This window comes from Cryptotermes secundus, unplaced genomic scaffold (assembly GCF_002891405.2).
Source record: "Cryptotermes secundus unplaced genomic scaffold, Csec_1.0 scaffold598, whole genome shotgun sequence".
In the NCBI taxonomy this organism is placed as follows: domain Eukaryota; kingdom Metazoa; phylum Arthropoda; class Insecta; order Blattodea; family Kalotermitidae; genus Cryptotermes; species Cryptotermes secundus.
The window spans coordinates 288265-313428 of record NW_019723311.1 but is presented as its reverse complement, the minus strand read 5'-3'; the positions used below and the strand labels follow the sequence as shown (position 1 = coordinate 313428).

At 38.9% G+C, this 25164-nt stretch overlaps 2 protein-coding genes across 6 annotated transcripts in view; both read left to right on the top strand.

Moving 5' to 3' along the window:
• The window catches only part of LOC111861799, a 325084-nt gene extending 304971 nt beyond the window's left edge, over positions 1–20113 (top strand). For 3 of the 5 annotated variants that reach the window (XM_033750460.1, XM_033750462.1, XM_033750459.1), the window contains 8 exons: positions 871–1053; positions 1608–1727; positions 2933–3207; positions 6132–6206; positions 6799–6991; positions 7370–7496; positions 11883–12050; positions 19100–20113. In XM_033750460.1, the coding sequence (XP_033606351.1) occupies positions 871–1053; positions 1608–1727; positions 2933–3207; positions 6132–6206; positions 6799–6991; positions 7370–7496; positions 11883–12050; positions 19100–19173 (1215 nt within the window). In that variant the 3' untranslated portion in view covers positions 19174–20113. Of the gene's footprint in view, positions 1–870; positions 1054–1607; positions 1728–2932; positions 3208–6131; positions 6207–6798; positions 6992–7369; positions 7497–11882; positions 12051–14034; positions 14209–19099 lie in introns of all 5 variants that reach the window. The other 2 variants (XR_004512731.1, XM_033750461.1) reach the window with 2 other exon arrangements.
• Positions 20114–24430: 4317 nt separating this feature from the next.
• LOC111861796 (otoferlin) overlaps positions 24431–25164 on the top strand; it is a 69512-nt gene continuing 68778 nt past the window's right edge. The window contains exon 1 of the mRNA XM_033750458.1: positions 24431–24514. Coding sequence (XP_033606349.1) covers positions 24431–24514 — 84 coding nt within the window. The remainder of the gene's footprint in view (positions 24515–25164) is intronic.

Genomic DNA, 25164 nt, shown 5'->3' with positions numbered 1-25164 from the left:
TTCCCATCACAAATTTTCATTAATTGATATTCCAAGTACATAATACTCAAAATGGACAAAGTCAGCAGTCGTTCTATTCTTTCTTCTGCAGTATTTCAGTTGGAAATACTCTTACTGTAACACCCACTCATGTGCTGTCAGAATTTTCCATCAGACTGCATGTTCGAGGATGAAACAGAAGGATATATAAAACGTAGTTTTCTCCATAGTCAGTCATAAAACCAATTTGTAGTAAAATAAAATTAGAGCTGTGGGAGAGGAACTAACAAGAAGACCGAGCAAACAGCACAGCGAGGAGCTTCGTAACTTGTGCACTTCTTGATTTATTATTAGGGTGATCAAATCATTGAAGATAAGTTGAAGGGACTCATAAAATGCATAGGGGAAAAGAGAAAAAGAATACAGAATTTTAGACAAGTATCCAAAAGCAAAGAGACCACTTGTGAGATGTATAGAAGGGATGATAATATTAAAATTGGCCTTAAAGGAACAGGATGTGGACTGAATTTATCTGGCTCAGGGTAGGGTGCATTTGCTGACCTTTTCAAACATGGTAATAAACCTTCAGATGGTCAACTGAGCAACTATCACTTTCTTGGTAAGATGTCTGGTCTATGGAGTTAATTAGTAAAAGCAAGAGTTGAATTGTGCAGAAAGCCGAGAAAGTCAATTATGAATTTTACTTTCCCCAGACTTAGAGGGACAAACATATGTGATGGAGATAATTAATGCAAATTACATTCTACCTTCATGAATTAAAAATAAGTTAAGAATTTGTTAAATGCACACAGAGAGGAACCTAGGATAGTGGTGTAACAAGTGTAGAGATCTGTACTGATACACTGTTACATTGTTGCATTGCCTGAGCAGAAGTTGCTGACAATGTTACCAACAGAAGAGGAAAGATCAAAGATTCAGGAGGCCCAGGTAGCAAATCCAGATATGCCACTTGGAAGTGCTGAACAGTTTCTCCTCACGCTGGCCTCCATTACTGAACTTCCTGCACGCCTCAAATTGTGGGCCTTCAAACTTGACTTCGAGAACAGTGAGAAAGTATGGCATAATCACACATATTCCCTACACCTATTAGTTTCAGTTTTAAAATGTAATACAGTAATGAACTTTCTGCCAACAACTGTGCAGCTGTTTAAGTCTCATAGCTTCACAACCAAGGAGAATATTAATTTATATTCATTCTTCAAAAGATTAGCAGGAAGACTGAAAAGAACGTGTGTAAAAAGTAACACTTCATGTTCTTTCTGTATACTACATTATTTTCAGTATTTATATTATATTTCCTTTAATGCTTATTTTATTTTATTATATAGTAAACCATCCTGTTTTTATGTGCAGCTTTTATAAACCTAGAAGTACTTGGTTTCATTACTCAGTACTAGAATACAACTTAATTTGTAGATCTTCATAGATTTGAAAGGTACACTCCATTTACTAGACTGGTTTGTTTGTGTAGGTATGCTAGTATAGTTTTCTGTAATTTAGTTTTCTCCATTTCAAGACTTCCCGGTAATATTAATAACAGTATCTACTTCACATTCAAATTATCATGTTAACTTACTTGTATAGTTTTCTCTGTTTCTTATATTTAGGAAATAGCAGAACCATTAATGGATTTAAAGCAGGGAATGGAAACCCTGAAAGCAAACAAGACATTCCATGGGATCCTCAGCACATTGCTGTCAATAGGAATCTTCCTAAATGGCAATGAGGTGAGTTGTAATAATCTCCCATAATATTCAAAACAGCAGTAGAGTATTCAAACATACCAGAAGTCAAATATAGGAATAGAGATCAGGACATAATTTTATACATTTTAACCTATGCTCTGTATAGGTAGTAACACAGTTTGCATGTTATCAGTGCAAGACAGCATCTTACTTCTAACCCAGAAACATTGTAGTTGCAATATACTTTGAAACTGAGGTTCTCCCTTTGTGTTGCAGTAGCAGGTGTGAAATTGAATTATCTCTTCTGTGTGGCATTAATGTATTATGAAAATATTGTGTCATTACACTTTATGTGAAAAAATTAGAACAGTGTTATTCAGAACACACTTGTGGTTGCCATTTTGATTCCTAAGTGTGCATGTAGATTAAAGGATATAGACTTCATACTGTATTTCACAGGCTACAGGCTATCAGGCAACTTCTGAATAATGAAAGTTCAGGTGATTACTATAGACTTGAAATCAGGAGGTGCACAGTTAAAATTGTGACTGGGTTACCAGCTTTTCTGAATAATGGTTTCTGCAGTTTTCATGAATAATGCCAGGCATATACTAGTTCAGTACCTTGAAATAGGTTACTGCTATTTCCTTTTAAATCTTTGCCTCTTCACCTATAATGATCATCTTACCCTCTGCACTATACAATTGAAACAATGTTAAGTAAGCTAAGAATCAGTAGGCCGCACCATAGCTCAAGCGGTTAATTGCTGGCTTCCCACTGCGGCGGCCCGGGTTCAATCCCGGGTCTGGTCAAGTGGGATTTGTGGTGGACAAAGTGGCGCTGGGGCAGGTTTTCTCCGAGTACTTCGGTTTCCCCTGCCAATCTTCATTCCACCAATTGCTCCACAATCACCCCCACCTATCATCTGGGGCTGGTACAATAGGCCAGAAGTGGCTGCATACAATGGACTTAGCCCCACCCCACTAGCAATAAAAGAAAGAAAAAAAAAAGCTAAGAATCAGCCAGTCTTAATTGTTACTATTTAAGAAATTATGCCTTGCTATTCCTTGTCATCTGACAGCCATTTTATGAAACAGTAATTAATTATTCCACATTCAGTGGCCCAGCTATCTAACACTCAACTTCACGAAAAATTCAGTCCTTATTAACTCTCTTTCACAATCACAGTTAGGTTATACAATTTCTTAAGAAATGTACCAAAAAACCATAAATTGTTGTGTTTACAGGTTAAGGGGTTCCAAATTGAGTATTTGGCTAAAGTTCCAGAAGTAAAGGACACAGTACACAAGCACTCTCTTCTACACCATTTGTGCCACATGGTAATGGAGAAGTTTCCTGACTCATCTGATCTGTATTCAGAGATTGGAGCTGTGACTCGTGCATCAAAGGTGGACTTTGATGAACTTTCTGCCAACATTCTCAAGATGGAGCAAGAGTGCAAAGCATCTTGGGACCATCTCAAAGTCATTGCTAAACATGATGGCTGTACCATGAAAGTCAAGTATGTAGGTTAAATCTGTGTCGAGGAATGATATAGGATTATCAGATTAACTAAATTGAACTCTTTTAGTATAACTTAAAGGTTTAACGTCCTTGATTTTAAAGCTTTCCCTTTGACATGATACTGAGCAAGTTCAGTTGACCAGTTCTCACAACCTTAATATTATTTCCCCACCTCCTTTTGAGTCTTCCAAATGTCTTTTACTCAGGAGGTTTTCCTACCAAAGTTCTGTATGCAATTATTGTCTTAGGTATTTGAGCTACATTTCCAGTCCAGTTTGCTGTTCTAACAGTACTGAATGGCCTGCATAAGGATATTAGCTAAATAAATTCATGCAACAGAGTCCTGATAGTTGCCCAGATGATGAAGAAGTTGATAGAATCTGAAGAATTATCATCATGTTACCATGTTCACTGGATTCTATCCTGAACCATTTGACCTCGTATCATCTTTCCTTTAAGATTCGTTTTGGGGTGTGATTGTAGACGGTATGAATTGGATATTAGATTTATTGACACATTTATACACACCACACGGAAATACAGGTAATTACAGTGCTATCACTAATGTCCACAATTCACTGATCACCGCAGAAATAAGTATTTTTTTACCCACCTGCTATGTCTTCAACAGCCATTCCCTAGCAACGGCTTCTACTAACAGTGAGGATTCTTGAGCTTCCTGCACTCATGTCATTACTTTGCAGCAAATAGCCTGCAACTGAACTCTTGTCCACTGTGAAAACTCATCTATAGCGCTCCCTCTATTGTTGTTATGAGCAGTTGCTTAGCAATAGTCTGAATATTGTTCCTGCAGGAATGTGTTTACTGAGCCCTTACCAAGCAATGTATGTTTCTTCTTGTGATCATTGCATAGCAGCGGTGCTATATGTTACAATATACAAGGTGGTTCAAATATGACCGGGACTGATTTGTGTGTAAACAAGCCGCACTGTGCAGCAGCTATGCGACCTTGAGAGAGTGAAGCCACAACCTCCACCCTCCCTCCTGTTCGGGTTAGAACCTGTTCAGTCCTGTCTGGGAGTTGTTAGAATGATGAGCGAACAGAAGGTACCACGGAGTATGGAACAACGCATTGTGATCAAATTCCTTGTTGGAGAAAACGTCCTGTCTGCTGAAATCCACCACAGACTCCAACAACAGTATGGGGAAGTGTCTCTCTCACGGACCAATGTGTTTGAGTGGTGTAAGTGCTTCAGAGAGGGCAGAGAGCACATGGAGAATGAACCGTATGATTGTCGGCCACGAACATCCATCAACGAGCCAAACATTGATTGTGCAAACGTACTTATTCGTGAGAATAGGCACATCACTATCAAGGAACTTGGAGCAATGCTGTCCATCAGTGTTGGTAGTGTAGAAGACATTGTGAAATACCACCTGCACTATCACAAGGTGAATGCACAGTGAGTACCACACACTTTGACGGACGTGAACAAAATGGTGCACATGCAAGCTGCCATTCATCTCCTACAGCAGTTTTAAGACGAAGGTGATGCATTTTTGAAGTCTGTAGTGACCACCGATGAAACGTGGGTGCACTACTTCGTTCTCGAGTCCCAGCAGTCATCACGCAAGTGGCGGCATTACCAGTTCTCCCAAACCCAAGAGAGCGCGGAGGAGCCGTTCAGCAGGAAAAGTGATGGCAACGTTCTTCTGGGACTGGCAGGGGGTTATCCATGTAGACTTTCTGACAGATGCCAGAACAGTCAATGCAGTTTATTACTCAGACCTCCAGCCAACAGGCATGAAGGAAAAGATCTGATCCAAGCAGAAGACAGGTGGAAAGTGGGTAGCCTTCCTTCAAGACAATGCATGCCCCCATATGGCCAAAACACACTGGAAACCCTCTGGAAATTGAAATGGAACCTTCTGACACAGCCGCTGTACAGTCGCGATTTGGCCTCAAGTGATTTCTACCTGTTCAGAAGGCTCAAATCAGACTTACAAGGCATGCGGTTTGTGGACGACGCCATCATCCAGACTGTTCAAGAGTGGATATGCCACCAACCACAAGCTTTTTTTGAACAGGGCATCAGGATGATTCCAGAACGTTGGAAAAAATGTGTTGACTCTGAAGGGGAGTACGTTGAAGACTGACATGTGCAAGTAAGTGTTTGGCAATTATGGTTTTCAAAAAAAAAAAAAAAAATCAGTCCCGGTCATATTTGAACCACCTTGTATAAACAGGGTTTTCATAAGATATATTCAAAGTTAAATTGCCACATCTGCACTGAGAATTTTAAAATGTGAATAATTGTACACCAGCTGTTGTTGTGGGAAACAGCATTTACTGTCATGTCAGAGGAATAGAAAGGTGACCGGAGGTAAACTGAAAGCCTGTATTTGAATAGATTTTTTTTATTGCTAGTGGGGTGGGACTAAGTCCCTTGTACTGCGGGCACTTCTGGCCTATTGTACCTGCTCCAGATGATAGGTGAGGGTGATTGTGGAGCAATTGGTGGAATGAAGATTGGCAGGGGAAACCGAAGTACTCTGAGAAAACCTGCCCCAGCGCCACTTTGTCCACCACAAATCTCACTTCACCAGACCCGGGATCGAACCCGGGCCACTGCGGTGGGAAGTCAGCGACTAATGGCTTGAGCTATGGCGCAGCCCAATTTGAATAGGTAATATAGTAGTTTCTATTTGCAAATTGAAGACATCATCTCTGAAGTGACTAGCCTGTAGTATTCTTTCACACCATGATACTTATATCTTGTTGTTGGGTTTTAAGCATAGAAGGAATTAAATATAATCAGTTTTCAATTTAGGTCAACTGAAATTTATAATGGAGTTTACTTGATATTGAGGTAATATGATGGAGATCTTAGGCTCTTGCATATCTCACTTTTATAGTACCTGGTTTATTGTGACTTAAGTCAGTCATTATTTTTGTTACAGAATGTCAGACTTCCTGGCAGACTGTGCTGAGAGAATTATTGTGCTGAGCATTGTTCATCGCCGAGTGATGAACAGGTGAGTCCACTGTTCACATTAAACTTTCAGGCTAACGAGGATTGATTAAGTTTACTGCTGCATGTGTAGTTTAGACAACGTGCATAAAATGAATGTGTAATGGAAGAGAGTGTCTGTCCAGTCATCCACAAGTTGCATCATAACAGATTTTGGTTTGACTTAGTAATGGGGAACAACACTAAATATTGTTAGCTGAAGTTGAGTTTCGTGCATATTTCTTCTGTATAACCTACTTTACTTGTGTGAAGCTAAAATCAAAGTCATAATTTTTTATAAAAAGTAGCTCAACATACAAAGATTTTCTACACAAAATGATCTTGTTAAGAGCTACAACTTTCTTGTGGATAATTTCTGATATGGAAATATTTAACTAAATAAAAGGAAACTTTGATTTTCCAGTGGTTTATATAACATGATAAGTTTTGCAACAGCAGATTTGTATCTGCTATAACTGAACTTCGAGACCAATTTACCAGTCGTGTACAAAATTACAAAGAGTGTGCTTGACAAATATGTATTCCTTGATTCGAAGTACATCCATACTCTGTGATGGGAAAATGTTACTCTGGATGAATCTGGTGGCTGTGTGCAGGTTTCACAAGTTCCTGCTATGGCTGGGAATCCCACTGCACCGTGTAGCAGATACAAAACCCAATGAGTTCTGTCGCATTGTATCAGAATTTTCACTGGAATATCGCACAACACGGGAACGTGTATTGCAGCAGTTGGAGAAGAAGGCAAACCACCGTGAACGTAATAAGACTCGTGGCAAGATGATTACTGAGGTATATTTTTATGAACTGAATTGAACTGCCTGAAATAAATTTTTTAAACTTAGAAATATTAAAAGTTGTATGGCATTAATTAATTGACAAATTCAGAACCATGCAAGGTGATTTATGCTACCCTGAGGGGGGGGGGGTGCATGCACCCATTTATGCGCTCTTGTGTTTGTAATATGTATTAATGCGTTGTGTATATGTAAGAAACTTTCAAAAAGGGCGTGTTTCATGTAAGATGGTGAACCAGTGATTTTTTTAATTAGAGAATGTGTATTAATTGGCTGGATGGCATAAGTAGGCTGGTACACAACTTTCATAAACATAAATGTAGTAACTGGAATAGCACCATTTAATGGTTATTTTCTGTCTTTAATACTGCAGGTAGGAAAATTCCGCACAAAGGAAGACCGAGCTGACGCAGAACTGAGGCAGTTATTAGGCAGTGACCTCTCTGATGCAGACAGCATCCATGGTACCTTGCCCTGGCGGCGACAGCGTAAGGATGTGGGTTAGTTAAGCTTTCATCTGCTTAGGATGTTCCAAATTGCTAATAAAACTTCCAGTACCTATAATCACTTGTATTTCTTGTACCCTATAACTTGAAGTAGCATTGTGTAAACCTATTTACTCACATAATTATATTATGGTGTTAATTTCTTTCCTTATGTTTGAGGAGAAATATAATTAACTCCTTGTAATATCTAACACAATGGAACCTAGTAAAATGAAATGTTCTGTGCTGTTTTGTGTAACAAAGCATAATCTACAATGGGCATTTAACTGGTGTGAAAGCATCTGGATACAATGACTTCAAATTCCATGGCAAAGTATTAATTTTAATTATCATGGATCTATAAATCCACTCCCTCATACACTTTCATGGCATAGTGCTTAATTTGTTCAGCACAGGAACAATTTTACATACTTACTTTTACATAACTCCTCTATATTTTACTTCATGTCCTTTTAAAACAGTAATGAACAACCCACAGTCCTACAGTTTTATTGTGATTTACTTGTAGGACCAGTGGCTACTTTCATAAGCAAGAAGATACTGCACATATTGTGGGAGGTCATGTGTATGTAGAGACAACCACTTGTTGAATTGTTCTATAAATATTTATTATAATTGCACAGTATACACAGACGAACTTGAACTGACGGTCATTGGCTGAAGACCACAGTAGTGAACACTGCAACACCCTGAATGTTGTACTGAATCGCATCTCTAAACTGGAACTCCCAAAGTCAAAGTCATTTTTGTGACTGACAGTCAGTCAGTCCATAAGTCTTGGTGTCGAGCCCCACGGTCTTGTTTCTGTGGGGCGCCCTCTCTTGTGAGAGGACGAGTCTGTCTTTTGTATATGCTGCTGGCCCTTGTCAGTGCAGTCTTTCTTGGGTCCGAATCTCTTGGGACTCGTGACCATACTTTACTGTTTTAGATTTGAGACTTCCCTTTTCATCGCCTCCTACGACTCGCAGGGTCACGGTGGAGGTATTCAACCCCGCCTCCACACAGGGTATGAAACACTTCCAAGTCCAAGTCACATTGCGACTGACGGTCAGTCAGTCAGTAAGTCATGACCAGATGTTTATCACTGTTTGAAATTTATGGTCTTGCTTTTGCTAGACATCCTCTCTGATGAGAGGATGGGTCTACCTTTCGTATATGCTGCTGACCCTTGCCAGCATAGTCTTTCTCGGGTCCAAGTCCATTGGGGCTCGGAACCATATTTTACTGTCTCAGACTTGAGACTTCCCTTTTCGTCGCCTCCTACAACTCACAGGGTCACAGTGGAGGTATTCGACCCCGCCTCTACACAGGGTTGGAACTCCCACTCAGTGTATATCCTTATTTAACCCCAAGTTGGACCTATAGAAAACACATCACTGTCCATATTGTTGTAGGCCTTACCTAGCACTGGCTGTTTACTCAGCCATTGCTAAGCAGTGAATGGTTCCTGGGTTGTGATTGGCTAGCACTTGAGCCACTGTGGGTGGTTCCCATAAACACATATTGTTGTAGACTTTACCTAGTAACAACTATTTACTCGCCATTGCTAAGCAATGATACTAGAATTGTGACTATAATGTTTGCTTGAATGTGGGCAGTTCCCACATATTAAATACAATGGTGCTCTGCAGCACAATAACTCACAATTTAGTCATAACATTCAGGTTTGAAGAAGCTGTTTTTAATAAACATTTTTCATGAAAATAACAGCTAATAACAGACACACTCTTGTTGCCAGATCCACTTACTAACAGAATTAGTACTGTGTTACCATAATGTCATGCACCACCATAATCTTAATGTATAGAGAGTGTTTAATTATAAATTATGTTAGTTCCGTGTACTTTGAAAGTATTGTGTAGAAACATAACTGTTATTAATTGCACATTTGGAATTTTCTTCGCTGCCCATGTTGACACCGTCATGCGGCAGGTGGCGTATAATTACTGCTCTGTTATACATTGATGCTTGTATGTCTCGTCCTTGAGAGGGTTCTGGCCAGTTGCCATGCCTTGTCATGCAGACTGATCTTTTGTGGGACATTTCCCATTCCATTATTATTCATGGAACATAAACCAAATTGCAGAGGAAACAGCAGAACTTAAGAAATAAAGTACTTCAGCACAGTCTTGCTCACTAACATCGAGTCTCAGGCATGAGTCTTATTGAAAATTTGTCTACTACATGCAGGACTTACTGTTATTCATTCTTCCAGTTCCTTCCTTGTTCCCTTTTCATCTGGTCATTAGACATTGATTGTTTAATGGGTTGAAAGTCAACAGTTGCCTTGACAACCTGTGACTGTCAAAAACTAAACTTTAACTTAATCCAAATGTCCTGCATGCCAGAAATGTTTGTACCATTACAGCTTCAGCATCAGTGTCTGTCTGTGGTAACAGGTCATGCATATATTGCACAGCCCATCTCTTGCACCCACATTAATCAGTGATGCTGAACCATCAGTCAGTCAGTTATATGAGGGGCAGTCAAATGAAAACGGGTCAGATGCCAAAACATATCAAAGGACATTTCTTACCTGAAAAGTAATCACCAAAACTGTTAATACATTTATGNTGCGCTTTAGTTTCAAGATAAATATAAGCAATAAATATAACGCCTCACATACCAGTTAAATATCATATATACCTGTCACAGTCATACAATAGTCTGAAATCATTTACATAATTTAATGTAATCGTGTGTTAAAAAATAAATTATTAATAAAGTATTATAAAAATATTCATCGGGAAGTAGTTTGGTAAAATTCATCAATGCTATAAAATGCATGTTCAGTGAGATATCTTCTCAATAAAAATTTGAACTTCTTAATTTCTCCAGATGATGATTTAATATTCAAAGGTAATTTATTATACAATTTGCTTCCAGAGAACATTCGATAGCATTCCAGGGCATTTTGACTTTATGGCATGTCTCACTCTCTGCAAAGTGTCTTCATAGCACTGTGCACTGATTGTGGCCCCATGCTCAAGAAATTCGAGAAGCAGAGGGTCCTTGCAGTCGAAGAAGAACGTCATCATCACTTTACTGGAACTTGTGTGTACAGCTGTGGATTTCTCTGGTGGGGGAGAATTCACATGTTTCCATTGTTGGCTCTGCCGTTTGCTCTTAGGTTCAAAATGGTGGTACCCTAGTTTTTTCCCCAGTGGCAAAAGCAGAAAAGCATACTCTTCCTCATGGTATCACTGCAAGTCACTCAGTGATGGAGCCATTCTCTGAGTCTTACGTTCCTCCATGAGTTAATGTGGAACCCACTGCGCGCAGATTTTGCAGTACAGCAGGTGTTTTGTCACAATGGCGTGTATGGAACCGTGACTTATTCCCATCAAAAGACTAATTTCTTCCACAGTGACCCATCAGTTTGCCCAGATATGACCATCCAATGCAGCAATAACATCAGGAGTGATGACTCGATGAGCCTGTCCTGGGTGAGAATCAACTTGCAGTGACATGTCCCTCTCAGAATCTCTTATGCCATGCTAGCACACTCAAACGTGACATGCTATGTTCGCCGTAAACAACAGACATGTGACGGATTTCTCATCCTCCTACTTCTTCAGCAATCAAAAAGCGCCCTACACTTCGCTGTTCTTCTTTACCCGTCTCCATTACTGATGTTGGACGACCACGTAGCACTAACCTTCAGTTATTCAGTATTGAGGGGGTGGGTTGCCCCATGCACCGTGACCAGTTTGATCTATTGTGCGTCCCCCTTTGAATTTCTACTGTCTCCATACCCTACCGGTACAGGTGCTTGCTATCGTTCCCTTTCTACCAGTGAGGTTTTGGCCTTCTATTGGCAGTGGTATCTGGTAGTTAGTCCCTTTCTGTCAGTGAGGTCGTCCCTCCTCTGGCAGTGGTACCTAAGCTCCCCCATCTACCCTAGGCATTGGAAACTACTTGGGCAGGAAATTGCCTAAATTTAGCTCAGAGGTCTCCTAGAGATATGAGGTTCTTTTACGTGCCATAAATCTATGACACGGGACCCACGGCTTAAAGTCCCTCCCGGAGGACTTGTTCCCTGAATTTTTCCGCCCTTAAAAATTCCATGTCCTCCGCCGGGTTTGAACCCACGTACCTTGAGTCATGAGGTGGGAACGTTACCCCTAGACTACGGAGGCCGCTTTAGCGCTAACCTTACTTCCAGCACAATAAACAAACGACTAGTGTGCAAGGGTACATTGTCACTGTGCTTTCCCCAGTCCCCACCAGATGTTCATACCGTAAGCAAATTCCAGTGCTACCAACTTGCGCGCCGTGTGAGTTATGTGTGGTGACCCGTTTTCATTTGACTTCCCCTTATAATTGCTTGTATTTTTAATTCATGTGGAGGAGATTTAGTGTATTATATATTTTCTACAGGACGCACAGTGTTAAGTCCACTTGCACGGGGGGAGATGGTGAATGGTAATCTTACAGATGGTGATGATGAAATTTTAGAGAGTCTTGTCAAGACAGCAACCAAAGCTCCAGCCACACGTACAACTCCACGTGAAAGAAAACGTACACGCCATGCTGATCGAAAATCTTGTAAGTACCTGTTCGTGCCCTGTTTGTATTGCACCAAGTTAGTTGGAGGAAATGCATTCATTTCTTGAGACAAGAACTGTTAAATAACTTTGGCCCTGGGTAGCAGGCTGTCTTTGCTGCCTCCTGTATTTAAGAGGCAGTGAAGTTTTTTAAGATACTATTCAGATCAAGGGGGCACACAGTAGCATAGTTGGTTGAGGCACTATGATACAAGCCGGAAGGTTGCGGTTTCAAGTCCCAATGAGGTGGATTTTTTCAGTTTACCTAACCCTTCCAGCTGCACTATGGCCCTCGCGTCAACTCAGCCTCTGACAGAAAGGAGTACCAGGAATCTTCCTGGGGGGTAAAGGGTGGCTGGTGCATAAGGCTGAAAACCTTACTGCCATCTGTGAGCTGAATGTCTAGAGAAATTCTGGGAGCCTCGACGACTCACAACCCTATGGGCCTTCACACACTATTATGGGAATAGCTTTACCGTTTTTTTACCTTCAAATCAGGTTTACAGAAGACTGATATTATGATACTGGAACTTAATGTTAACAACTCCCACTCTCAGAACCTGTCCCCTATTGATCTAGTCCAGTGTTATCCTCTCATCCTTCCCTCACTCTTTCAAGAGGTTGTTTTTCTAGACGTTTCTGTACCAAAAGTTTTATACATATTTCTCATTACCTCATCCTATTCACATGCCAGCCCATCATAGCTGCCTGTTTTTCGCTAACTGCTCATAGATGATCTGTGTAACCCATGTAATTTCGTCAAAAAGGTTACTGTCCTTTGGGATGTGATGTAATTTGGTAGGTAAGTACTAAGTTTCGGAAAAACATGTTGCCTCCTTGTTCAGGGTACCAGGATGACCCTGAACATTGTTTCAGCATGTTGATACCTATCTACTAAACTACGTGGTGTTACATCACATGAACAAGTAATCTCCATATTCAGTATCACAAGAATATCTTATCTCACAAATCATTCCTCATTTGTAATATCTCAGATTGTTCATTTACTTCACTCTTTATAAGCCTCACTATTTAAACATTTCATAAATATTTACGTAAGTATGCAGAAGGTATACATAATGACATAATGTGCAGTACAGGGTTTGGTTATTAAGCATATTCATTAAACTCAGAATTATCCACTATCGAGGCATCCAGAATTCTCATCCAGCAGGCAAAAATTTCAAAGAAAATCTACCATTTTTATAAAGTTATTCTGAAACAAATTTGTGATGTGTAATGTTTTCCCACAGAGTTGTGTGTCCCACTAGCAGTGTTAACTGTTATCCTCCCTCATACAAGTGCCATTACAATAGAGTTTGAATTTTTTATCTTATTATTGTATATGTATCAGAAGTCTTTCATCTCTCATTCTGCTGTGCTGCTAAGCAAGACACTCTCACGCAAGAACTAAACTGATAATATGTATTCTGATTTGTTTTGGGTTTATGGAAGAGTGTCTTTCATTCAACTGGCAGATTTGTGTAACTAGCATGACCCATTCCCCATACATGCTAGACAGTAATGAGTGTACTGTAGTTTACTATGAAATTATGAAGTAATCGCTTCTAAGTACTCTATCTACATGACTCACTTTGTAAAGATGTTGCTTTTAATGCAATACCGGCACAAAGGAGGCATGCTGCTGTTACTCAACAAATTCAATAAAATGGTGTAGCCATTTTAGCTGTTAATGTTTTCTTGTTTTTAAGTTCTAATACTATGCATTGCAAGTGATGCTTCTCAGTGCTTCAACTTGAGTCAAGTGAGAAGAAGTTTTCTGAACAGAGCTGAACAGTGCTGTTTAAATCTCCTCATGTTCATAGTCACAGTTGTCTGGTATTTCATTAACCATATATTGTGTGGGGAGCAAGCTGAATTCCAATCCTGTCATGTGTGTCTACTTTACTTTCCTGCTTATGTTCCAAATATGTGTTGTCTAAGGTGCTATAGCCTTAAGTTTACAGCATCCATTGGTTCCACAGAATGTGTGTTGGCTCGCCTGCCTGCCTACCCCCACCACCTCCTGGTTCCTTGTAATAGGGGCTAACGGAGCTTGGCCTAATGCTTAACCGTTGGTTTGTCCCTGCAGTAAAGCGGTCACGAACTCGGGACAATAACCTGGTGGAGGGTGGTAGGGAGTCACCTTAGTTATTGTGGTATGTTACTTGGAAATTACAGGATGTCTGTATGTTGTTGGCTGTTACAGTTTGCTGTGCTAGTGTGTTGCTTGCTGGCTGTGTATTGCATTTTGACTTATGCTGATATAGTTCAGAATGCTTATATGTTATTTGATGATTGTTCATTGTGTTCTGTTTCTGGTGACTCTTCATTGAATTCTGTTCAGTTCAGTATGTCCTTGGTTGCTGACAATTGAATTCCCCTATTTTTCAGGAAGTCTGTGTGTTGTTTGGTGACTCTTCATTGAGTTCCACATCTTATTTGTTGTTCCTGGCTGTTTACTGAATTTTGTTAAAGTTCTGCATGACCTTGTATGTTGGTTTCATTTAGTCCTGTTACAGTCGAGCAAATTCATGTACTGTTTGTTGCTGATTCACTGAACTGTGTTTCACACTATTTTATGATGCATGCTGATTGCTTATTTAATTTTGTTATAACTAATAAAGCTGGCATGTTGATGGCTATTAACTCATTTTGCTTTTCTTTTGGTTGCACAGTGCATGGCCTTATAATATCCAGGTTTGTATTCACTGTCCAGTAAAGTGGAACTACCTGGAATAGATCAGTATGCCATCTCTTTGGCCTTAGACTGTCCCCATATATAATATTCTAATATATTATATCTTAAATTTTATATGTTGTATTTAATACTGTATATTTATATTTATGCATGTGATCTTTTATGGAAGACTTTGTATGTGACAAATTTTATATCCAGCCCTACTGGGTAACAACTGCATCTGTGAAATGTAATTACAAATATACAAACAAATAAACATGATTCAAGTTCAAAGTGTATATTAACTTCCATTCTGTTGCAGCAAATAAGTCTTTGGCATTGCTTTTTGACTGCTGACGTCTGGTGCTGTTCAATGTATTAATGTTATTCTTGCTGGTATTTCAGTGGCTTATAATGTTAAAGGTGCCTCAGTATGTATGAACATGAGAAACAGTGATTCATAACTGTTTTATTTTTAATCAATTTTAACAAGAATTTCTCAGGAAGTCCTCTGTAATACTGCAAATGCTGAAGAAGTCTCCATCTGTGTGCTTCGTGAGTTCTATAACCTCTATTGGTGAAGAATAATTGTTAGCTCACATATACTTCTGACTAGTGTATGATTAAATTATTGCACTAATTTCTAAGTCAGCATGTTCTTTCAGCACAAGTAGCATAAAAGTTCATCTAGCTTTCATCTGTTGACAACTGACAATTGGCAGTATCTTGAGTAAGAGGATTATAGAGCATGCAGTTGACTGCTCACCTTCTGATGTCTGGGAATGTGAATGTCTCTTTGCACATATAAGGAATTGTGTCATATAGAGGAGAAGCTTCTGTCTCTGTCTTGCATTCATTGTAACTCGCTAATTTATGATTCCCTCCCCCATGATGTGTCTGATGTCTAATTTACATATTAAAATTGAGACTTTATTTTTATTCCAGAAACAATAATAATCATGATTTCATTAAACATAACAAGAATCAGCTATAGAAACAAGCTTGAATCCACAGTAAATCTGGTGTTATATTCTTCTATCAAAGTTCTTCAGCACCCAGTTGTATCAACAATAAAAACATATGCTTGGTATATGTACCAAAAATTGAAAATGCTCCAACTGCAGAAATTCCAAGAATTGCAGTGATCTGAAAATTTACTTATTAATACACACTGAGTATCACATTTGGGTGGTTAGCATTTCTGCTTCATATTTTGAAGATCTCTGATTCAAATATTGGTCCACAGACCAGTTATCCTGACCAGGATTATTCATGTAAGATTTGAGGTTTTCACAGCAGTGACTATGAAGAAGGGCATCTTCTAGGATATGACACCATGTAGACCTTGTGTGAACTGATGTTTTGGAAGAACATATCGGATCCATCTTCAGGGTAGAAAAATCCACGAGTGAGGAGCCTGTGTGAGCAGGTGGCTGCAGTGCAGATGGCGGCAATACGTTCCTCCAAAACGTCGGTTCTCACAAGACCTACAGAGTGCCACATCCCAGAAGATGGCAGTCTTCAGGATTATTCATAATTTTCCATAGTCATCTAGCAGATGCTGGGATGGTACCTCCTGTCCTTTTACATTATTCATTAACCATCCTGTCACTCAATGCTTCTGTATAATTTCAACAGCTGAAGATAATATTAAGTAAACCAAAAATAATATTGACATAGATTAGTAGAAGTCTGAAGTTTTCAAAACTGAATTGAAAAACACTTCACGTATTTTGTAATTTAAAACATGTTCCATTTGAAGACAGTTTTAAATTTTGGTTATCAGTTATGCTGGAAAGACTAATAATAGAATTGTGTAGAGAAAGTACAATATTTATGGGGCTGATGTGTGACATTGGAGGAAAGAATAATTGATGGGTGTACATTGTACACTAGAAGCATGCTGTGGACCTAAAATGGGACAGTGGAGAAGAAAAGGGTAAAAGAATTTTGTTTCTGCCAAAGAATATACCCCCAAATTCTATATTAACAAGTTATATAACAATTTTCTGCTAGGAAGATGGGATTCTCATTTATCTTAGATGATCTTATAATCGTGAAATATGGAATATTTTGTGTAGTAATGTGTGGCTTAGGCATTGGTCCTTTCTTTGTGAAATATACTTGTATTAGTAGCTAAATTTATTTGGACATGCTGGAAACTTTTGTGCTTCTGCTAGAAGATCCAACAGCATGTTATGGCTAAATGATATCTTTTGTTCAGAACATTCAGCATCTAGGTTGGTGAACAGGAGTATAATATTAATTCCAAAATTGCTTTCTTGGGTGCTGCAGAATTTAAATCATTCAGGTCTGTGTTTGAAGCCCATATTATGCTGCACTGAAAATTATAACTTGGCATTTTGTTACTAATTTCTACGAACTGCAATATTCTTTCTTGCCTCGTCCTTGTTAATAGACATTAAATTTAAAATCACAGTAATTCATTCATTAAAACTCTTATATGAACATTTAAATGGCCTGCTGTTGCATATGGAGTGGCCTTCCAAATCTGCACTATAGAATTTTTGACCCACCATTTTCTTGGAGTCAAAGAACAGAAACACGGAGGAATCATATGTAAACAGTAAATAACTGCTATAAGCTAGCTAAATGATACAGACAGGCTGCTTCCCTGCCATCTGAGAACGGCAAGTGAATAAATGTCAGTGTTAATTGAAAACTGTCAAAGCCAAGTATGTTATTGCCAATTTGTATATACCACTTTGCTGTTTCAAGTTGCAGTCAGCATTTTTACATAATGGGTTTATTCTTTTGACATATTTGTACAAGATCTCATAAACTCAGTCTGTCATTACTGATAAACTGCTGAAATATGAAACAAGACAGACTAAAATACAGTGCTTCAGATATAGAAACACTCACTCAAATAATGTTAATGTGCATTATATTCAAAATTTCCTACTTTCTCTCCTTTGATGTATGTAATTAGAACTGTCATGACCATATACTGTTTTCATTCCTACTCTGACTTTTCACTGTGGAGCAATATCTGTGTACAAATTAATGCTAGGATTTGGATACATTTTATTAAATAAGTCATACTATATTTTTTCTGTAATGGCACCAAAACTGTATCTGCCCATGTACACCATATCTCAAAGCACTGTTTTCTCAACATTTTCCAGATTGTGACAAACTAAACTATCATACATACGTGCGCGTGTGTGTTTTCACAGAGTTTGTGTAAGTCAGGCAAGAAGCAGGCATCTCTTTCTTGCTACCTGCTTCTTGCTGGCTACTTGTTTTGACTGCTCTTTCACCCTGAAGATTGTGGCAGTATGTTCTTTCAGAACTTCTATCACTTTTTCTAGCACACTACATGGCCTTATACCCCAGAAGTTAGTACTCTTCATAGACTTTGCTGTGAGAACCTCAAATCCAACAGTAACTGAGAACAGAGACAAACAAACTGTTGGCCTATGATTAGGAACAGTCATTATGTAAAAGAGTATTACATAATAAATGTAAATATACATGAAAAATAATGCAATGGTAAATTAATAGGAAAACTGACTCTATGGAACAGAGTCCTTATTAAGAAATTAACAGTCACTCAGTCAAGCCATTTCAAAACTTTCATGGAACCCAAAGGTTCATTACTGTGATTATAAAGCCCAATTTTGGTCCCTGTTCCAATCAGTCTGTGAATCTGAAATAAAAGTAAGCTGAATATCACTGAATGACAAGGCAGGAGCAATTTAAGGAACAGAAAGACGTGCATGCTGATGAGATACCAGAACAGGACCAAAGAAGAATTTTTCTGTTATTAAAACACTTAACAAATGCTGTTAAGTGTTTATTTAGAAACACACTTGAATTTAGAATGTTGCAGTATAGCACACTGACTGAGAAATACCGTCTTAAGTATCTCACCATTTAAATACAGAGATATTTATTTATATCAGAGTTGATTTCATAATTAATTTATGCAATCTGTTACTCAACAGACATCATAATAACATTCTTTGCCTCTGTTCTGCATTAAGAGTATGGGCTGTAAAAGTGTAAAATCACTAAATGGTGAGCCTTAATTCCTTTAGCCTGTTAATACAGGTCTTTAGCAGACAATTAAAATATTCATACCTAATAATGGTGGGTCATTAAACTGGGGAATTAAAATGTTCAAACATTCTTAAAACCTCATATGGGGATGAAGTATGTCTGCTTATGGCTCTAATCATGAACTAACTTCATTTTATATGTAACAATGTGAAAGTCTGAAGCAATCTTCATGGGCTTCATCTGTCTTTAAAGGTTAAGCTCAATTCTTATTTCACTTCAAATTGAAATGAATGTGATAGATGAGGAAGAGATGTGTATTAGTAGCATACTGTGCTGTGTTTCAGTGCGGAGAACGCTGAAAAATGGACTTTCTGAAGAAGAGAAGAAGCACCTGGCAGCATACATCAAGGGTTACTGAACTGGAGAGCTCTCAGGTCTGTGCACAAAGACTGTGATACCCAACAAGTGACTACTACTGAACTGCTGTATGCTCCACTTGTTTGGGCGGGTGGCACTTGTGATATTACTCAAGCAGTGAGAGTACATGAAAGAAACACTCTGCTCTTCCTACAGTGGCACGACAGAAACATAATACTCTACCATTAGTGTGTATTCTGAATCAACACTAAAAGGCACATTTATATATATATATATATTGATGCATCGCTGTACACTCTTGTATGGTGTGTTCCTAGTCTGTTTCAACCAGTAACTTCTGTAGATGCAGAATTAGAATTCCTTTCTTATGCAGTGAGAATTGTGCCACATTTATAAGTAATGCTCTTAATGATTTACTGTACTGTTCATTATATCCATTATGAGGAATGAAAATATCTGTAGGTGATACAGTACACATTCCTGTGCCAGTATTTTGAGGAGCATGGCATACAGGTATATGTTGTTATGGAGGTTTAGGTTTTGTATGAATTTTGTAAGCAAACTAAGTGTGACTCCTTTATTGGTTGTCTGTTGAATAAAAGCATCAAAATCACTTAATATTATGTGAATATTAGAATGAAAGGATATGATTTGTAGATGAGATTTTGTACATAACAATGGCAGTGTTGTTAGAATTTGTAGTTATAATTGTGTTTGTGTAATTTTTGTGGTGAAACTATAATTTTGTATAAATGAATTACATTGAAGCCATTTCTCATCCAAACTATATGAACTGTATGCAACTTGACATGCAAAGATGATTGACTAGTCTTGACAAATTTCTCGGTGGCTCGTAACACTGCTGCAGTTGGAAGAAATGAAAGCTGAAAGTCATGTTTGTTACTGATGGTATATGAGCTGTGGTATGCAGGTAATGTAGGCCTCAGTGAGTATCATTAAATGATCTTGAAACAGTGAAATATGTAGTGATTTTATACTCCCTCTCAACCTCAGCTCCCTGAAATCCAGTTGCAATTCATATTGGTCATTAACCACCTAACTCTGTGGTAGTACAATTCAGAAGTTCAACACTATTCCTACAACAGCCCATTACTGGGGACAACCCCCCATCTCTTCAATTATCTTCCCTTTCCATTGATCTTTCCAAGTGATTGCTTTCTAAGAGGTCTCCCCACCAAATTTATGTAAGCATTTTTGTCTCCCACCAACCAAATTGCATGTCTATATCGTAACTTTCTTAATTTCACTATTCCACCAGTGCTATGTGATGTGTATGAATCATGAAATTGTGGGTAATGGTTAATTGAAAACCTGATAATACTGTCTTCTTTTTTTAACACATATCCATATTGCATCAGTTGGATACATACACTTTTCACTGGGATGTACATGGGGAAGTCATAAAATTGTAATTACCACCAGAAGAAACAGAGACACAGCTGCAAGAAATTGTATGTGAGTTAGCCCTTCTCTACGTACACCCCTTGCAAGGCCACACATTTTCCCCAACAGTGCATTAGCTGCTGGATACTTTGATCATAGAAGGTTTCATTTTGACTGTTTAGGAAGTCCTCCACTGCGGAAATGATGTCATCATCATCTTTGAATCGCTTACCATGAAGTGGCTTCATTAGCCGTGGAAAGAGGAAGAAGTCGCTCGGTGCCAATCTGGTGAATATGGTGGATGGGGGACAATTTCATATCCCAAACTGGCTGCAAGTGTCATCGTAGCAGGAGCCGGTGCATTGTCACGAAGAAGTCTCACACATTTTCCCAGCATACCATGTTGCTTTTTCTTCATTTCCTCCCGTATCTCAGAAGGTTCTGGTAGTACTTGCCAGTGATGGTGATGCCCTTTTGCGTGTAGTCAGTCATGATGACACCCCATCAATCCCAGAACACACTCAACATCACCTTTCCTGACAACGGCTGGGATTTGGCCTTCTTTGGTGGCAGCGAGTCTGCATGTTTCCACTGCTTCCTCATTTCCTTTCTTTCAGGGTCATAATGATAGACCCAACATTCATCCATCGTGATCAGACAGTCAAAAAATTCCTCCTTTTTGTCTTGACACAACTGCAAAAGTTTCTTTGCCACATCCATCCATTTCTGTTTTTGAAACTGGTGTCAACAATCATGGCACCCAAAGTGCAACGACCTTTATCGTGTGTAACTCATCATGGATGACGCTGAAAACTGACCCATGGCTAATGCGGACCTCATGAGCAATAGCTTCGATAGTTATGTGGCTATTGGATAGGATCAAAGCTTCCACTTGTGCCACAATTCCCAGTTCCTCAGTGAACAATGAAAGCGCCTCTTCCACCTGACCGCTGTGCCATATGATGGTACACCTTCCTGATACACAGCAGTCATCTGGTTGTGGATCTCCCTGGCAGACTTCCCTTACAAATGCAGGAACCATATCACAGCATATGTCTCCACTTTCACAACTGACATCACCATTTTGCTTCTGCCCCTTCTGGTGGTTCCCTCTGTCCACATGGTGTGGGAAAATTTGACTGTTTGGCAAGCTCAGGAAATTGGCTATCTCCTACACAGAACGATATTTTGGAATTATGATTTTCTCATGGTGATAATTAAAACATTATGACTTCCCATCATGTCCTCCCATGTTTCAAAATCCAAAACTTAATTTCATCTTTTTCTTGTTGCAGCACATCATCTCTGACTTGATTCATCAGCTGTCTTACCTCCCTACAGTCTTTTCCAACACATTTATATGTTCAACAGTCTTTCAGGATTTGTTTTTATATTGAGTATTCAGCTTAAAAATGTATTTCATTTGTACATTTTCAAGTTAACTTATGATTTGCAGTGTTCGAACATTGCAAATGGAAGGTTGTAATGGTTGCAAAATGGTACAGCAGTAAACAGAGAACAATATAGTTTGCATGTGATGTAACATGCAGAACTTATGGACTCCTGACTTAAAACAGTCCCATGAAAAATGAGTGACTGGGTAGAAACATGCAAAGCACAGGGAACGTGGTGGTGGTTGTTCAGACTGTATGTGATACTTGTAGTCTTGTGTAGGCAGATGCTTATGTTTTGGTGGGACACTGTGCCTCCATCTTCAGGGTTGAAGTATCTCTAAGTGTCTTCATACATTAATCCTGAAGATGAAGAAAGTGTGTTCTCTTAAAACATTGGTATCCACTAACAGAGACTCCATGGTGTCCCAACCCAGAAGGCCATATCCAAAAGATTCCAAGGAAATGGGAGTGGCTGGGAAAAATCAAAGAGAGCTTAAAGGATGCTGACTTGAAACAAGCTTCAGGAAAATGCGGTGGTTGAGAAGAAACAATCAGAACTTTGGGAGTCCTGACCAGAATCAGTCTCCAGGAGAATGGCAATGACTGTGAAGAGAACATGTAGAGCTGAATGGATGCTGACTTGAACCAGGCACTGGGAAGTGAGAATGTCTCGTAAGAAACATGTACAAGTTAAGGAATTATTAAACTCTCAATCCTGTTTAATCATCCAGAATTTGGCACTAAACAGGTAAGCTGTATTTTAGACCATTAAAGTCTGTTGAAATTTCAATGGGAAATTGTTAAGAAGAAAATGCCCAATTTCATGGTAATCTGTTCAGCTGTTCTGGAATTACTGCATGTGGACAGACAGACATGGTGTAGCTAATAGGCATGGTTTGTAACTTCCAATTGTGAATGTACTGAATGGTAGTGTGTACATATGTTATGCTTTGTTTTTCAATGAAATTATTAAGCAATTTATTTTTATACTTCATGACAACATGATGAAAAGGGACCTGGGAGATTTAGGAATAGATTGGAGGGTGATACTAAAAGGAAGAAGTAGACTTTGTGGTTGTGAACTGGGCTCATCTGAAACAGGATGGCCTCTATGAACACACTGATGAACCTCCCACTTCCACAGCTAGCTGAATGACTATTAGTTTCTCAAAAAGTATGTTCAAGTAAATTTCTAATGTCACAGAACACGTTTGCTTGTTTGAATTACCAAATTCATTTTACAGCTGAGTTATCTTTTTAAGGCTCACATGCTTTCTACATTTCTATAGTGCAATGTATTTTTTTTTCTAGTTATATATTCTGTTCTTTCTAACTTGGAAGGCTTGACTGTAATCAATTTTTGGCGGTTTTTATCAGGAGATCAAGAGTTCAGTTCAAAATTAACTAATGTACTGATATAAGAAAAATATTCTATTTTAATGATGCAATTTGACCATGGTGGGAAACCAAGGAATTAAGCTATGTAACTGAAATTTAATCACATTATCTATTTAAGCAACACACATTAAAATTCCATGTAACCTGATGTGATTTGTTCATATATAATGCGTTAAATATTTATATATTCAACATTTATGTTTTCTTTGTAGATAAAACTGTAAGGTCCATTTTCCTGTCAATTTCAATAGCCGCCTCATTCAAACCTGTAACTTAACTGTAACTTAATTGTTCATAAGATCATAATTTCTACCCTTCTGTAACATGTAAAACAACAAGACATCCTGGGAAGAACTAATTGCCTACTTTCCTTACAGTTGGTCGTTTGGTCAATCAGTTGGTCTAACTGCTGCTGGCCCTCTCCAGCACAGTAATTCTTGGTTGTGTTGTTCGGATCCATGAACAAGATCTGTGTTCTCTCCTAGACATGTACGTGTTTAGAAGTCATGTCTCCTCTTCAACAAGAGGAGGGGTCTGACTAATATTGGTCATTTCCATTCTACTGGGGGTGACTCCAGCGAACCCTCACTCGCTAACTGGCCATCTTCTCCACACATACTCCCCGACTTTTATCCATCACTTGATTCCCTTTGCAGTTTATCGGTCGATTAAACTGCTGCTGGCCTTGCCAGCATATTCATTCTTGGTTTCATGTCTCAAGATCTAGAACCAAGATTTTTGGTCTCTCCTAGACAAGTACACGTGTTTTAGAAGTGTGCCCTCCTCTTCAACAAGGGGAGGGATCAGTCTTTCTGTGTATCACTGCGACGGTCTGACAGAGAGACTGACTGACTGCTAAACTGCTGATGGCCTTTGCCAACGTAGCAATTCTTGGTCCCCAGTCTCGTAACCATAGTTCCCTCGCTTCATCTGAGTCTGGTATCCTCTCCATATTGTCATTAGCATTATAATTTTGCTTTAAATATTATCTTCTGTCATGCTTTTAGTTAAAAGAGTATTTTGGGGAACTACTCTTAGTAGCTACAGATACCAAATGTGGGACAGGCGCCCAGCATTAGAATCCAACTGTTACCCTTAAGGATGACCACTCGGGGCTCTGACACCAGGCTACCTGGATGTTATAAAAAGGGTGGTTGGAGAATTAAGGGGAGCTTCTTTTTGTTGGTTAGTGATTAGGAGAATTGACTATAGTAAGTCAGTTGAATATAGTTGAACAGTTACGAAAAATAGTGAAATAGTAACGACAGTAATACAGTGAGGATACTTTCGAAGTTTAAAAGTGATATTCCAGCGTGAAGTATTGACGTGAAAAAGTGAGAAGTTTATGTAGACATTTGGTTACGACAGACACATGATCTAATAAAGTGCAAGCCTCACGTAGGCCTAGTGTAACTTTGCAGACATAAATATCGACATACCGAAATACACCACAGGCATTGCATTCAAGTAGTGTAGTGCTTCATCATTCCCAAAGTGTGTACCCCTAACTCGGTCACCGAAGCAACCTGTATCCCTGAGGGAAAGATCTCCTGACTCTACTGATCTGACAGGGCAAATATATTATCAACTTTGCTGGCAGCTGCATGTTACCCGTGGGCTGGTATCTTTGGGACTGTGGCTAAGGGCGAGTAAAGTCTCTTATTTTATTCTCTGACCTCTCTGGTACAGAGTCAGAGTTACTTTTGACTTTTCTTTCAGTACATATTGAGTATTTGATACATCCCATACTGCACAGAAAACAGCATTCAACTCTTCTTCTAATGTTGCTTGTGTACTCTGGCTGAATGCTCAGTACTACTGGCCTTTGCCAGCAT